This window comes from Lissotriton vulgaris, chromosome 4_1 (assembly GCF_964263255.1).
Source record: "Lissotriton vulgaris chromosome 4_1, aLisVul1.2, whole genome shotgun sequence".
Lineage (NCBI taxonomy): Eukaryota > Metazoa > Chordata > Amphibia > Caudata > Salamandridae > Lissotriton > Lissotriton vulgaris.
The window spans coordinates 140720900-140738625 of NC_141691.1; the positions used below are offsets into that span (position 1 = coordinate 140720900).

Here is a 17726-nt window from a genome sequence, read left to right on the forward strand (position 1 = left end):
ATTTGCCCAGAATCACAGGATGAAATTGGGCGTATGTCACACTCGAACCTGGTTTCCCCAACACCAAAGTCGGTAACTCTGGCCCTTACGTCACACCCTCCATTAATAATGAAGGCGCTATATTTGCTTCAGGCCGAGTTATTAGCACGAGTTTATCCAAATGCGCCAAATGTTACAGCGAGTCAGCTTGCTGATATGAAACACACTTGACGTATTAAGATCCTTTGCAGAATTCATTAAAAAAACACAACTTACATTCTCTTATTTCTCGCCTTCTGTGTGTTATACTCCCGTCCTACTTAAACGCAGATAAATTAAATGCGAACCATTGAGCTCTGTTGCTCTTACAAGGAATTGTCTTACTCAAAGAGATTCGCAGAGTCATTTTATTACAATTGCAAGTAACTGCCACCACGGTTTGCCAAGTGTCACACAGTTTGGTCAAGAGAGGTAGCGGGGATCACATTTCGCTTATTTTGGAACCCAAAACTAACTATATATACAGTACCTGTACATTAGGTTTGGGGATAGTTATGCATTTCTCGGTGTATTAGAGATTCTACTTACACACACACGCATATGAACTTACGCTTTTATTTCCTCAGGTGAAGAATTCTGAACTTGCAATATACAATGTTAGCAAGTTCGACCGGAAACGGCCTGACTACATTTAAAACATCAGGTGCGTCAGTATCATCCTCCTCAAATGCCACTAACTCATTTGCATCGACCCCAGGAGGATGAAAGTCGGAGTCAGCGCGCAGGGCCCCCCGACTTTTTCGCTAAAGTAAATATAATTTTTAAAAATCTGCAAATTCAGATGCAATGCCATCAATTGGGCACGCTGTCTTACCTCTATCAGAATACGTGAGCATTATGTGTTGACACTTAACCGGGCTGACTCCGCCTTTCATCTTTCCACGGTCGATAAAAGGAATAGCCCTGAGTTGGGTCATAATTTGTAAAACTTTAATATCATTTGTTATTACAGGTACTGGGTACACGGGGGGGATTAAAATGTACGTCATTGTGCGTTTTAGACATGATAACGACTTTGGGCCCCTTCGGAAGCAGCAGAGTACATGTACATCACTGACATTCAAAGGTGCTGAGCACTATACTGGCCTGGCCCTTACGTCACATCCTCCATTAATAATGAAGGCGCTATATTTGCTTCAGGCCGAGTTATTAGCACGAGTTTATCCAAATGCGCGCAAATGTTACAGCGAGTCAGCTTGCTGATATGAAACACACTTGACGTATTAAGATCCTTTGCAGAATTCATTAAAAAAACACAACTTACATTCACTTATTTCTCGCCTTCTGTGTGTTATACTCCCGTCCTACTTAAACGCAGATAAATTAAATGCGAACCACTGAGCTCTGTTGCTCTTACAAGGAATTGTCTTACTAAAAGAGATTCGCAGAGTCATTTTATTACAATTGCAAGTAACTGCCACCACGGTTTGCCAAGTGTCACACAGTTTGGTCAAGAGAGGTAGCCGGGATCACAGTTCGCTTATTTTGGAACCCAAAACTAACTATATATCCAGTACCTGTACATTAGGTTTGGAGATAGTTATGCATTTCTCGGTGTATTAGAGATTCTACTTACACACACACGCATATGTACTTACGCTTTTATGTCCTCAGGTGAAGAATTCTGAACTTGCAATATACAATGTTAGCAAGTTCGACCGGAAACGGCCTGACTACATTTAAAACATCAGGTGCGTCAGTATCATCCTCCTCAAATGCCACTAACTCATTTGCATCGACCCCAGGAGGATGAAAGTCGGAGTCAGCGCGCAGGCCCCCCCCCCCGACTTTTTCGCTAAAGTAAATCTAATTTTAAAAAATCTGCAAATTCAGATGCAATGCCATCAATTGGGCACGCTGTCTTACCTCTATCAGAATACGTGAGCATTATGTGTTGACACTTAACCGGGCTAGCAGTTTTCGAGCGGACAGTATTTCATCCATCCAGGGCACAAGTCCTATTAAACAGCGGGAGGGGGGGCGGGAACGGGTACACACTTACCTGCTCGGCAACACCGAAGGCGGGTGGCGGCTCAATGCCGGACCAGATTCGGGGGCGTTCCCGAGAAGAGGCTTTCGGCCGACGTAGCCAAAAGCCAAAAATTCTCGGGAACGCCCCCGAATCTGGTCCGAGATTCAAGCACCCAACTCCAAGAACAGGCAGCAGCAGTGCAAGCATCAACCGCCAACAAAAGATGGACCTCACCGGCTGCAAGCTTCCTCATACAAAGGACAGACAGCACGAGCTGCATGTAGCCTTGCGTTACTTCATACATAACCTACTTCACGGGCTGCCACAGCACATATCTCTCACACAGCACCTGGCACAGGATGTCCTGGTATAAACTACGTTCAACTGCAGGGCGGGTAAAGCACAGACTGCTGCACTACAAGCTCTCCTTACACACATCCGAGATGCATCATGTATCGGTGCATTTCAAGCTTCCCTCGCGCGATAGGTGCGTCATGGGCTGTTGTGGTGTAATTGCCCTTCGTATAGGGCATTTAGTAATCAAGCTGCCAGAGTGCATCTTTCCTCACACTCAGGGCAGGTAGTGCGTGGGCCGTTGGAACGCACTGATCCGCAGAACATGTACACAGCGCACAGCTGCAGAGTACGCCTCCCTCAGGCACAGGCACATCATGGATTGCAAACCCACCGAAAGTTTTTCCCAAGATGCTGCAGTGCAGCCACCCCTCACACACAGCACTCATTTCTTTCACGGTTGGAATGCAACAAATCCGATTCTCCCAAATACTAGGCAGGCGCATCACACACTGCAACGAGAGTGCAGCTCCATCCCAAATAGAGCATGTCCACCGCGAAACGGTGCTGTGCAAGATTCACTCTCACACAGGACAGAGGATAGAATAGATAGTAAAATACCGCAGTTCAAGCTCTTTCACGACTGTCACACGCCCCCTCCACTTACTCACCCATCACGGTTGATGGCGGCCACGGCGTAGCCAAAATAAGAGGCCATCTGGGGAGAGAGGAAACAAGATACGGGGGTGAGCTCGCTGCAGGGTTTCTATCAGCCATTGTCGACGCCGAGCGCTGGAGAAGAGGGTACTGTTAAAGTTCCAGTAGTTTTCGAGCGGACAGTATTTCATCCATCCAGGGTTATTAGCAGGGCACAAGTCCTATTAAACAGCGGGAACGGGTACACACTTACCTGCTCGGCAACACCGAAGGCGGGTGGCGGCTCAATGCCGGACCAGATTCGGGGGCGTTCCCGAGAAGAGGCTTTCGGCTGACGTAGCCAAAAGCCAAAAATTCTCGGGAACGCCCCCGAATCTGGTCCGAGATTGACGGACGCCCCCTCCTGCCAATGGCTAGCCTCCATTTATGGAGCTAGCCAATCGGAGGAGGGGGCGTATCCCGACCCACACACACAACTCAAGAGGTTTTTTGGCACATGCGCAAAGCGCATGGCCAGTCAAAACCTAAAAAGGGTGTATTCCTAGTTCAGATGTACGACAAGCCCGGGTGAGCCCAGCATGTAACTACCCTTCCTTGAACCCCCACGCAATGTTCTGTAATCCCGCATTCCACCTGTAATGAAAGAGAACACATCCCCCACCTATAGGAAAATTACAATAATAACATTTAGGAATATATGCATATAAACAATTATGACAAATTTATCACAACAATATATAGTAAGAAAATAGAATGAAGAGATGATAATATAGTCGGAACAAATGTACTCCTCTCCAAAAAGTAACCATACACATAATCCTCCAATTTCAAAGGTGACTTCCTTTGACATGTACCCCACCACACTTTTTTGGCCATAGTTGTCCATGGATTAGGATCAACAATGGATTTTCCAACTAAGTGGAAAGTTTGCCCCTCCCATGACCTTAGCACACTTCTCCACATTCCTCACATTCCATCTCCTATCTTCTAGCATCACTGTGTACTTCCAGACTACCTTCACCCTTCTCTGCATCGAGCATTTAGAGGAACCCTTCTTCACTTCTGCAAACAATCTACACTTCACCTAGTCTCCCACCCTCCTTGAACATACAACCTCTCCTTCCAAACCTTGACAATTACTCGGAGTATACCTCATCTGCTTCTCAGGCACCCTTTTTTGCAATTCGGACCCACTAACATGTTGCACCTTGTTACGACTTATAATTCCTGGAACACCTTTCAGGGAAAGTTTCTGGCCCTTCAGCAACCCAAAAGGCAACTCTCCTGTTATGGAATTTGCAGTAGTACTGCAGCTCCATATCAGTTTCTTCATCTCTTCCCTTCAATCCAAACAATTATACAAGGACAATTGCACGTACCCACCTAACGCCCTGTTGAATCTCTCTACAAAGCCGGTTTCACTGACATGTCCAGTGGCAGTAGTTCCATGCCTAACCCCAGAGTACTTCAAATAATTCTCAATCTCCTCTGACACAAACCGCGGACTATTATCATGAGCATTTCTTTGGGGAAACTCTTTCTCCTAGATATTTCCTCACAGAAATCTATAATGGCCCTTGACTTTACTTCATTTACTAAACTCGCTGCCGGCTATTTTGAGTTATAATACATGAGAGCAGCTACGTACTTCTTACATGTATTCTGCAAATCAAAAGGACTGCACACACACATAGCCTCCTTTTGACACACCTCTCTAGAAACTCAATGGGCACTACCAGGGTTTTAACCCAACTTATGACAACTTACACATTCTGTCACAAACCTCTCCATATCACAATCTAAACCAGGCAACCAAAAATCTTCCCGTCCCTTTCTTTTCATGCCAGACATCTCAAAGTGCCCTTCATGCAAAACCTTCAAAATCTTTTCATGCAACACCACAGGTACTAGCAATCGGTCCCCCCTTTTCAAAACACCATCTTGATAAGACAGCTCATGCCATATCAACTTAAATCATGCTCCTTAGATGCCACACATAGTGCAGACCATACGTTGGACTGTATTTGTTCTCACCTGAATACCCTTAAGGTTAAGCCCCCAGTTGACCAAACATGGACCGATCAAAAATGTATTCCTTTTGAAATTCTGTCAAAAAAGGAGCCCCCATCTAGGGAAAATAATACCAAGGCCCCTCAACAGGTCAAAGCCAGATGGAAGGAATGAACATCTCACCCAGATTTCCTCTCAGAAGCACTGAAGTGTAGACCAAACCTGCGAGAAGATCCTATCACTGAAACTCAGCTCTTTGGTCAATGGATGTGTGCCCTGAAAGATCGGTTGGCACCTCCGGTTCCACATCAAAACAGACCAAACAAAAGGCCCTCTGCCCCATGGTATTCGCAAGCTCTAAAAGAACTCCAAAGCCAGGTCAGGACATTAGAGCGCAGATGGTGCCGCAATTACGAGGACACAGAGCTAAACAATTTTAAAGTAGCCCTTAGGAAATACCATGCTTTGATTAAGGCTACCAAAAAAGCCTACTATACTGAGGCAATTAACATCAAGGCAAACCAGAAAATTATTTTTAAAATAGTCAATCAATATACGAATCCTAAAAGCATACAACAAGAGATACCCCCCTCTCAGAGTCTATGTAATGACATTGCAGATTTTTTTGAAGAGAAAGTTTGCATACTACAAAAAGATTTCCCTCTGCCTATCCCTACCTTCACTAATAAAGATCTGTCGGCAGATCTGGGCAAAACTTGTATGTTTATTTTTAAGCCAATCTCCCTCGTAGAATCGCGCCAGGCAGTTTATCCATAAAATCTGGTTCCCTTTTGACCCTTGCCCTCCAGTATTATTACACACTTTGATTGATACTGTGAATCCTCATATAAATAACATAATAAATTCCTCTCTTTCGACTGCTAAGATCCCAGCTGATTGGAAATGTGCAGCGGTAAAGCCCCTCCAAAAGAAGCATCTCTCTCTTGCCAAGTCTATGTAAGCTGACAGAATAATTTGTAAACAAGCGACTCACAACTTACCTGGAGAAATCAAACTTGCTCCATCCCAATCAATCTGGTTTCAGAGCCCAACACTCTACAGAATCTGCTTTATTGTATATGGCTGAAAATTTCAAAGCCGCTATGGATCAAGGCAAAAGAGCAGTATTGGTATTGTTAGACCTGTCAGCGGCCTTCGACACAGTCTCGCATGCCATCCTCTTGGGCCACCTTGCTTCCTTTGGCCTCACGGGTACCGTCCTGGCATGGATAAAAAACTTCCTGCAGGATTGCAAGCAAGTGATCACATTAGGCCACTATAAATCACAAGAGAATGTCCTTCTCTCAGGGGGACCGCAAGGATCTAGCCTCAGTCCGACTCTCTTTAATGCCTATATTGCTCCATTGATTAAGCGGATATCGTCTTTCAATATTGTTACTATCTCTTATGTGGATGATATGCAGCTTATCCTGGAATTAGAGAACCCCAAAACACAGGCAGAAGATAATCTCCGCAAATGTCTCACTGCTACCTTCAGTTGGATGAATTCAAACCATCTCCAGTGCAATTCTGAGAAAACTGAAATTCTACCTATAGGCCAAGACCACCTTTTCTCACCCAAATGTTGGTGGCCAGCAAACACCACTCCTCCTCCAAATACAGTTGTGACGAGGAGAGTCGACCCGGGAGCATGATAGAGGAAATGATACCCTTGGGACCCACCAATAGATCCTCATCGTCTCTCTCTCCACAGCAACCAGAAGTCTCACCATTCTGCCTGCCAGAGACCGAGACGGGACCCCGTATCTTTAACTGGGCCGAGTTCTCAGGAGTTGCTGCCCCCTCCGATGACGTCACAGATGCGGACGCTGAAAATCCCAGACGTCCGTCTCAAGAGGTGTGTTTTACACCAGGAGGAGACGAGTTTGGAGCAGCAGAGGAGACAAGCGTGCTGAGGAGGAAGATTGAAGCATCGGAAGAAACAAGGTTATCGAGTCCAAAGAACGGAGGAGGACGCCTGGAGATCTCATCCCGAAGTCTACCGGAGCCACGGGGCCAACGACACCACGCACCGCCCAGCCACACTTCTGGGGAAGTGTGGCTAGCACAGGTACATTCTTGTATCGCGAGCTGGGCGGGGAGAAAAGGTTTAAAGCCACCTTGACAACACCGACTATCCCATGCACAACCCTTCCTGAGCACTACCGGCACCCGAGTATTCTAGAGTTGTGCTGCACCGAGTGAATCCTCACACCCTGTCCCTGTGCACTGTAAATATACACCTCGTTCTAAAGTAGTTTTTCTCTTTCTTTGTTTGTTTTGGCCAACAAGCTTGGGACACCCTGGAGAGGCGACGACGAGGATTAAGAGGGAGCGGGTCCCCAGAGAAGGATCAAGAAGCCTCACTTCCATACTACTGACAAAGTCCCAGGAGAAAAAAATTGTTAAAACCAATAAAGCCACAGTTACCAAAGTTAACTGTCTCCTCTGTTTCCTCGGTTCCTCTTACAACAGTAAAGGTGGTTAGGAATTTGGGAATCAAATTTGACACCACCTTGTCATTTAAACAGCAGTCGCTGGGAGTTGCTGGAACTTGCTTCCATATTATTAAAACTTTAAAGAGATTCTTTGATCTGCTATAGCCTTCATTCCGTCATACGCCACCACCATCTAATCATCCTTATCATTTGTCCCCACACACAGGTAGTCTTGAGAGACAATCAGCATTGACATTGATGATTTCAGGAACATACTTGGTAACAAAGGTGTACTCTTCCAAACAGTACAACCATATTCCAAAGTGAGAAGTCACTTTATTTACCCTCCTTGTGGTGAACATGACAATTAGGGGCTTATGATCTGTTCTTAACTCAAATTTGATATTCTAGACATAGTTCCTATGGTGCATCCCCCTTCTCTAACGTTGAATACTTAATTTAGCGTCTCTGAAGCCAGCAAATGTGACAGGTTAACAAGTTTTAATGACATTTTTATTGCTTTTTCACTTTTTGAGCAATAAAGATGCCATTAAAACTTGTTATCTTGTCACATTTGCTCTGCTTTCAGACAGAGGTCAAAAGTCAGTTTGTCTTCCCTGAAGTTAGAGGATTTTCAAATGGTAGTCCTGAATAAATCTTGCTCGACAATGAGTGGGCGAGTAGATTTTCTGAACCCAGAATTTCTATATGTTGGGCAGCAGATGGCAGTCAACCTCAATATTTCTCTTGAGATCGCACAAATCTACACACATCTGAATTTTCCCATTATGTTCGCGAGCAATAACAACTGGACTCAGCCATTCAGAGGCCTCTATAGGCTCAATAATATTGTTCCGGGTCAGCCTATAAAATTTAACATTTCACATCGTCTCTCAGGGCCAATGGAAAATTAAATACTTTGTACACCACCGGGATAGCATGTTTCTTCAGGACAATTTTATGTCAGAAGCTTCTCAAACAATCCAAATCTCCTTCAAACAAGGTTATTAGTCCATCCTTGTGCTTCACCTGGTTCTAGGATCAAAACCTGACCCCTAGCATTGGGATTCAAAATAATCCCCAAAAGCTTTTGTTCAAACCACCCTAATAAAGTCCTTACTTTTTTCACCCCATACACTCAACCTCGTGCAGATATTTCTTTGAAGCGTAATTCAGTTTCAAAATAACCAATTATAGAACACTTTATCTTACAATATCCTTCACACATCAGACTCCTGTTTTTTCACCGATCCAACCTACTCCATGGTTCCTCGTCTGTGAGGATGTAAGGCGAACGAGAATACGCCCACATTGCGATTCCACCCCACCCATTTCTACCATGCATTTTGGCGGATGGTATGGCCCAATATCTGTTTCCCTTTTTTTCCCTCCCAATTTAGTCTCCTTGGTAATAATCACAGATCACAGATCACCAATATGTCCATATCACCGGTTTCCAATTCCCCTAAATTTCTCTGGCCATCAATATACCTTCTTCTACAACATTTACGCTCTCTTTTGAATTTGCACCTCCTTTCTGACACGCTCTCGAAAAGGGTCCAATTCTCTGCCAACTAAAGCATTTCCCTTTAACGCTGGACAATTACCAGAAGTTGCCACATGTTTTAAACTTCTACATCTGTGACAAGCTCTTTTCCTTCACCCAGCAGTGATTTTCAACTTGCTCTCTTTTTTCCAGTGGAAGTTTTTGTAACTTGCAGCATAGACTGTGCCCCCTCTCCTTTGCTTCTACACCCATTATCGTTCACCCTTAGTTCGTCCACATAACTCAATATACTTTCTATGTGTTTGGCCACTATTATTGATTTCTCCAAGGAAGGTTCTTTCAAATGTAACAACTTCTCTTGAAAGTTCATGTTAGAGGCACGATTAATTAATTGATCCCTAATTATCTCTTCCATGTAGCTGTTTAAAGTAGGACGTTGCAGTCAAGGCTCACACCACAGCTACATACTGGCCAACTGTTTCGCCTTGCAACTGCGCACAACAGAATTAACATGTGTGTCTCTACTACAACACTTGCTTTTCCCCCATAGTTCTCTTCCAGAGCTTTTAAGGTGAATTCAAACTTGTCATCCACCTCCTCATCCATGTCGGATCCATCAATGTGAACAAACCTCGGTAAAGTCTTCAACACCTTCCTACCCTCCACACCTAATTTATGGTTTAATAATGCTCTTTGCAACAACCATTTCACCCTCAATGGCCTCAAAATATGTTTCAAATGTTTCTCGCCAATCCTCCCATGGCATAATGGGTGCCTCTAGTAAAACGTGGGAGGAGGCGTACCCAATTAGAGGGTGTATAAATTAGAACCAAACACAATACCCCAGCAGAACAATAAGGAAGTACAATTTTCCTTAACAAAACAAACATACATAAAAAGAGTAGTCATTGTCGTCTGATAGATTCCAAAATAAAAATATAACATAATAAAAGTGGTAACCGGCGATCACTTCTGTTGAGGTGCTGGTTTCCTTGAGAAACATCTCAGGGTTGGTTCAATAAGAAGCGGCCTGTGATCAGCCAATGACTCATCTCCCTAACAGCCAATCAGATAGTTCCATGCATTCAGTCCGATGACTTCAGTAAGTTAAAGGAACCAGCTCATCTCACCAGAATCCAAATGGTAGAAATGCTTTCCTTTTAAACTACAAAGAGAAATATCCTCCTTAAACTCCCATAAGTGCACACAAGCTGTTACTGTCCAGCATAGTACAAGGGTCCCACTGACAGGGCTCAGCACGATCGCGCTTGGGAGCTTGCACTTATTGCTTGCGCTCAGCATGAAGGACCCATGCCTGGGCACACCCATCCTATTTAGGGCGAAAAGTGATACGCAAACAAAATGATGGACAGAATGCTGAATAAATCATACATTCACCCCAGTCAAGAGATCTGGTTTAAATCCACCATTGTTTTACCCACTACGCCACCCCAGTTTGGACCCAGCCAGTTCCAATCATGAGCACCTGCTTGAGCGGCTCGCAATGGTACCTCGAGCTGTGTCTGCCGCGAGCATTAACATACCCAATTAATTTATTTCTTTCATCCTTCTTTTGGGCCGCTGACGTTTTCTTTCCCAGTGGCCTTGGCTGTATATGCAGCCTCAGATGCGGTAGTACCCATCGCAGAAGTGCTGACCGCTCACTATGAAAACCAGCTGAGGTTGCTTGCCCCTGCAATCTGTATCCAGGCTGGTCCAGTCCTTTCCTCTCGTTGGTCGCCAATAAAGCAAAGCAGGTTCATCATAATCAACGAAGATGATCTTATTAATAAGGGTTCATTCCTAGACGACCAGCCCAGCCGGTAACTGGCCCTCCTAGAACTCCCACACAACATGTTGTACTCCCACATTCTATCAGGAGTTCCAAGCAACCTGCAACGAAATACATCAGGTTCCAGGTAGGTGTTTTGCAACACACAACCCTCATAGGTTTCCACCTGCTATTATAGGTAGAAAGTGAAGCACAGATGTTAAGGGCGGGCGTATCTTCTGCGGAACATCTTTTCAAGGGCTTTACGAAACGATGAAAGGTGTCTAATACTTCTGGAGGTCACCCTGAGGAAATAATAGTTTCACAAGCAGTCGTTCTGCTGCATCTGACTCAGTGTCCCACGGTTCACATGAACCATAACAGCCAAAATACCCATTAGGGTTCAAGGCTTACCATGCTAGATTGGGAAATCTTTGCAAGTATAGCAGGTCGAAGGTTGTAATAACACAAACTGTGTTTGCCGGATCCCTCTTAAGGCTTTCAACCCCTGTGTTACGCACGGAAATACTTCTGAATTCGCTTCCATTTAGCTCATTCCTCAAACTGAAGAACATTTCTAATGTGACTCATTCTTCAAAATTGTCACTAAAAGCACCCAGTGGGTTCTTCAGAGCTGCAATACTTTAACAAAGCTGTAACTCATAATGCAAAAGGACTAGAAAAAGGGGATCGCAAACCCAAACAGGACTCTGATCCATGACGTTGAAGTAAACATAAAAAGAGGACTGATAAGGACGAGGCCAGCACTGTGCAGGGGGGTCAGTTCATGGTCTTTAAGTTAGACATGTGAAAACAGAACAGTGTGCGCCTCGAACGTATGCAAGTCTCGACAGGGACTCCAAGACCTGGAAAGCACAAAGGACAAAAAGCACGAAGGGGACAGAATCTACAGAAACACTGGTCCCTCACCATGAAACCAGTTGGTTCAACATGCATGTCTGGGTTGAAATGCACAGATGTGCGTCTACTTAGTTAGGATTTAGCTGAATATTTCCAGTTTTAGAAGTATTTTGCATTAATGTGGTCCATGATTAAACATTTACTCGCTCTATGGAACATAATATTTCGAAGGGGTGACTTGCCGGACTGAGAGGCTTTTGTTAACATCAGGATATTTATTTATTTATTCAGGGTTTTCTATAGCGCTACCCTAGCGACAAGTGCTACGAAGCTCTTTGCAACAACGTACAGTAACGTTGGTTCTTGATAGTGAGCATGAACAGTAATAATTATGGATATGGCAGTATCTAGATTGCAGGGTGCAATTTAAAAAAGTGGGCCTTTCGGGATGGAAGCAGATTGGTTAGATATTAGAATTGAAGTGATGTGATCTGATATTGTTGCAACTCTAACAAGGTAAGTTACCACGCGGTGACTGGTTTTGACAGGTGCTGGGGTGAAGTTTGGGATAAAGGCGAGAGAGGACTGGAGCTGCAATGATGGTCTAAAGTCAGTCTAGGGATGTAGGGTTTTAGTTTCTTCACTAGGAAAAGGTGGAAAGGGTGGTTTTGCAAGTCTCGATGCGAGGTACCAAACAGAGATATCAGTTTAATAGTGAAACGCAAAAAACTGGTAGATGAATGCAATGTATGAGTGATGCCAAGGTGTGAGAGTTGAAAGAGCCATTTTTAGATTGGCGTGGAGTTTCCATGGCAAAGAAGAGGCAGAGTTAAGTTTTGCCAGGATTTAGTTTTAGGGAGAAGGAAGTCAACTAGTTTGTCAGTTTTCAAAGAAGGCGTTTATGGCTATACAAGGATGCAGAAGAAAAGGTCGTAGATTTGCAATTAAATTGGAAAACCTTACTATCTTTTATTATGAATCAGATTTTGCACTTTGAAAAACTGGATCGGTGACTGCAAAATCTTTATATTACAAGTCTTTAGCCGCCTACTTGTCATTTGCTCTTCCAAAAATGCTTAAAGCATCTAAGGTTTTTAAAGGACTGAGGCCTGTTAAATGTGAATCTGTTTTCCAGCTCTGAAAACATATTTTGCTGAAATCACAATCATGCAACTTGAAAGATACTTTCTGGATTTGCAGTTGAATATCACATATATGAAAAAAACGGAATCTTTTAAGAGCTTCGCTGCGAAAACTATTCCTAAGAAAACTATTGTGGGCCCTCTTAAGACGTCAGATTAAAAAATTGAAATCCAAAAAATGTGAGCGTCTTTCTAAAGTATGGACAAACTAGGACTTTCTCATGGGTTGCTGAATAATCCACAATATTGTTCTAGCAGAACCAAGCTAGCTGGATGTCAGCCAGTGATATGTGCATTAAAAGGTAAGCCCAGGGCCCGCAGTCCTACTCTTTATGATTATCGTATTAGCCCCATCTTCTTCTTCAGATGTGTGGAGGTCCCTTCAGTGTCACCTCTCAATGAATCAAAGAGCACACACTGAAGAGCACAGGAGAAGGACTCCTCGCTCTACCCTCCCCAGTGTGTGTGTTCCACCCATCTTACTGGAATGCAGCAATACACAAATCGGGAAGGGACGGGGAAGTCTCTACTACTCCTCCCATTTTCACCATTCAAACCTGGGTCTGGCAAAATGGGACCCAGAACCCTACATGTACCATCCAAAGGCACAAATACACCCAGTACATGCACAGTACTGTGCCCGCCATGTACTGTACCACTCACAGGCACACATGCATCCAGCATATGCATTAAACATGCACCCACTGACCAGTACCTAATCTTTTATGTACTGTACTACTCACAGCGCATGCATTTACCGTGCACACCCTATGTCCTTTACGTACTGCATCACTCATAGGCACATAACATCCTGAACATGCATTCACCATGCAGGCACTGCCCAGTATTGCATTATCCCTGTATTGTACCCTTCCAAAGTGCGGACACACACCCAGCACAGACACACAACTTCTGCGAAGCACTTCACACCAAACAGATATAGAGCAACGGTGAGTTAAGCAGACAGCAGCTGAACTTTAAAAGTGAATGAGCCTGTAGGCCTTACTCCAGTGACACAGGTTAAAAAGCATTTATTCACTCCTACTGATCACTATATTGTATGCTGCTACCATCGCGCTCATGCGGCTTAACTCTTGGTGAAGGCTGCAGCCTTTCACCACGAGAAGAGTAGCACTTTGGACGCCCCTCCCGGTCCAATAAGACCAGAATCCATGAGATAGGCCTATGTTATGGCATATACGCATGATAAATGTTTGCCTCTGATAACAAAAATCAGCATTAGGGATCCAAACAATCGTACAACTGGGCACCGAGGGCAGGGGTTCACATCCGTTTCCACGCAGGGGACTTATCCATCCCAACATATGTACTATATCTGCCAACAATCTTCCCAATTTTGTAAATCTCCAGTGTGTGTATGATATCTTCCCAATGCCTCGTCCTTTCAAAACAACCCCAACTCCTCATGTAGAATTGCAAACTCCTTGCCGAGATCATACATCATAAATATAACAAGTTGCAGGGCTGGTCCTTAATTCAAAAATATGTTTTTGAATTAGAGGGCAAATTTTACCTGTGTTTTAATCTCACTAAGAATACTGTGATAATAATCTTCTCTTCACTAGTCAGAAATGTTGTTGTCTTGCAACATAGATGGTTTCCACTTTCAAGAAAATCCGCTTTCTCGAACGTTGTACCAACTTCTATATTATTTTTTCAAACAGTCACAAAAGAAAGATAGCCCCTGTCGAACCAAAGTACCAGCAGGACCAGGGGAAACCCCAATATAGCAGCTAAACAAAAGCCTGCCTGGAAAATGAAGAAAAGTAATATATTTGGTCAAACTTTTGAATGACAATAATGAATAAGTTTGATATTCTCAATCTCTAGAGAAATATTGAGCTATGAAATTTGTTGTGATTTTCCTTTTTTGGGCTATATTGTGACTTTTTACGCATTCAAAAGTTTGACCAAATAAATAACTTTCATTCATTTTCCAGGCAGGTTTTTGTTTGTTTGCTATAATGCTACCTTTTCAAGCCAATCTAAATCCGTTACTTTGCCTTCTCCTTATATGTTTCATGTCCGTTACAACAGGAGTCCCACACCGGTTCCTTTGAGTTCAACAAAGCCGCAGTCGACACATTTCAGAAGGATTCCACATTCAAAGGTCAATCCGAATGAAAGATTATACGACAGCTGGTGCTAAACCCCGAGAAACTGTTCCTTCATTTCTATTGCATCTTCAATCAATAACATTGTGAATGTAGAAATAATACATTTTAATCGCATTGGGTATAGGTCATTTTCGTTGAGGAAAACATTCCAACAGACAACACATTTTACATGCCTCACTTACCAAGATGCTACTGACAAGTGCCACTTCAAAGAGGGTTGGCCCCAAATTGAACACCAGAGCACTTAGGACAAAGCTGATGCCTCGTGTTCCACGGTCAATGGCCTTGGAGAGCGCCCCAGTCTGCCTTGTCAGGTGAAATCCCAAATCCAGATTGTGGAGATGAAGAAAGACATTCTTGGCTATCCGACGAATAGAATTCTGGGCTACTTTCCCAAACACTGCATTCCTCATTTCATTGAATAAGGCAGATCCAGCCCTTGATATTCCGTCTAAAGCAGAAAATAAAAATAAACAAAAGTTAGGATATATTCCATTTGCTGTGGAGGTTTTTTTTAAATGTAAAAATCATCACTGTTGTAGTTCTTAATTAAAGTTTTCACAGCTAAAAGGCATTTTTTTAAATGTTGTGCTAGATCAGCCTCCTGGGACAGTTTTGACCAGGCAAGTGGAAAATATTCAGTTACTTACCTTTGGTGATGTCAGGGCCGGCTTTGGGGCAGTGGGACAGGTGCGGCCGCACTGGGTACTGACCTGTGGAGGGGCGCTGACCTCAGGGGGAGGTGCTGTGTTTGGCAATTACTTATGATTGGAGAGATGAGGGTGCACTTTTTGCTCAGTGATAGTGAGAGAATCTGAAGAGGCGGTCATAAGGTGGGGAGGCACCAAAAGCTGGGTTATGCCATTTCTGGTGGATACTTTTCACCTAGAAGTAGCTCTCTAGTGCAAATAGATGCACCATGGGAATACGGTTGCGGTTCCACCTGCCACAGATGTAAAAACACGAGCCAGAATACAGAGCCACCTTGGGCACAAGCATCAATTCCATCACTTTTTCCAGACACAACTGACATTTACGAAGAGGAACCAATCTAAATGACAGCAGACTATGTTACACCAGAATGGAGAAAAAACCATGCAAACATGCAGATGAAGATCAAGCTGAAATTCTGCAAATGTCAACCACCGCAAAGCTCCTGGCCAGGGCTGTAGATGCTACAACTTTCCTCAAAACCGTAACTGCCTACGAGGAAGAAGTAGAAAAAACTAAGTTTTGAGGAACAGAAATCAAACAAACTTACGCAATGAAGGTAGCCTGGTTCCTTACCACAACCTTGTTCTTGTGGAAATTATAGATGGCTCCTTAGAGCATAAGGCTTGATTTCATATATAATGGTCACTAAAAAAAGCAACATTTCAAGAAAAGATGCTGCAGACCTCTTTTGTGTTTTCCTTTCACTGGTGTATGGGTTTTTTCTATCAAGGGAAAGATCTTTGTAGACTTCCCAGAAAATTCATAATCACTGGAAGGTAAAGAAAGAAGTGTGGGAGAGGCGGATCTTTACGGTGCATTGACTGACAAGTTAACTGTTATCGTATAGACTACAGATCACATTTTCCTTACAATATGTCAAATACAATATTCTACCGGCAGTGCAGATGGCCACTTCCACACATCATATGTGGACCATTTTCCAGTTACACAACTGATGACCTAGTGAAATGTTTCACTGACGATATTCAGTCAAATGAATAAATATACAGTTGCTAAAAGGGAAGCATACACTTAGGCACAATGGACCTCAGCACAGTGTTCCACACAGGGGTTAGATCGAAACTGTGCTTAGGGACATTGGGGGTAGGGGAAGCACTAGAAGCTTTTTTGCACAATTTGCACATGGGACTTGAAGCCTCTGTAAGGTAAGGTCCACCAGGGGAATGCACTGCAAACTTTCAGTTAGGGAGTGGGGTTCGGCAGGGCGGCCTATTGGCACTCATACTTTGTATATGTTAATCAATTTGATCAGTTCTTAGGAGTTTATTGCGAAGATGTTCCCAAGACAGGAAAATAGAATGGTCCCAGCTTTTTTGTACGCAAACAACTGTTCTCAGACCGATTTTATGGAAAATGTGGGGTTGAAAATTAATTATAACAAGTCTTATAATATCAAATTAGTACCAAAAAAAGGTAAAACTAAAACTTATAGAATTAAGGATCATTGAATTGGAGATGTATACAAATTTTGTTATTTAGGTATTTTACTGGACAACAAATTGAATTGGGATCCCTTGTTGAAACCACATGTTCAATCTTTTAACAGGGTAGCCCATAGCATTGATGCTTTTTCTGGGCGGCTATATATAAAGTCCTTATTACATCTCTATAAATCAAAATTTGTCCCAACTGTAGCTTTGGGGGCAGAGATTGTGGATATAAATCTTGCCTTCCCATGCAGGTGGCAGAAAATAAATTATTTAGAAGAATGTTGCGGATTCCTCAAAGTGTTGCGGCAGAGATGGTGCATAGTGAGCTGGGAGCAGGCTTTATTGCAGATTACATACAATTGCGTCCCATACTCTTATGGTTTTCCATATGACTCAAAATGAGCTACAGAAGATCCTGAGGGATTGCCCAAGTATGGAATATGTTCAGCATATACCTTGGTTGAGCTATGTAAAATCTACCCTGATTGTTATCGGCAAACCTCAGCTCTATAATTCCCCAGAGTTGATTTCTAAATCAGATATTGTGTGGGTTAAGGGAACTTCTATGGCACATATGCAAGCCTTAAAATCTCAGCATGAAAGCAGTTACACCCACTATAACATGGTGAAATCTATGTATAAAGCAGAACTATATTTAACATTAGATATGCTGGTTTTGCACAGAAGGTATTTAACGTATTGTTATTTGAATTTGTTCCCTCAGCTCTTTGC

At 43.3% G+C, this 17726-nt stretch overlaps 1 protein-coding gene across 1 annotated transcript in view; it reads right to left on the reverse strand.

Annotated features, from left to right (window-relative positions):
• The window catches only part of ABCB7 (ATP binding cassette subfamily B member 7), a 796257-nt gene that overhangs the window by 367395 nt on the left and 411136 nt on the right, over positions 1–17726 (reverse strand). Inside the window, exon 6 of the mRNA XM_086918402.1 lies at positions 15012–15280. Coding sequence (XP_086774528.1) covers positions 15012–15280 — 269 coding nt within the window. The remainder of the gene's footprint in view (positions 1–15011; positions 15281–17726) is intronic.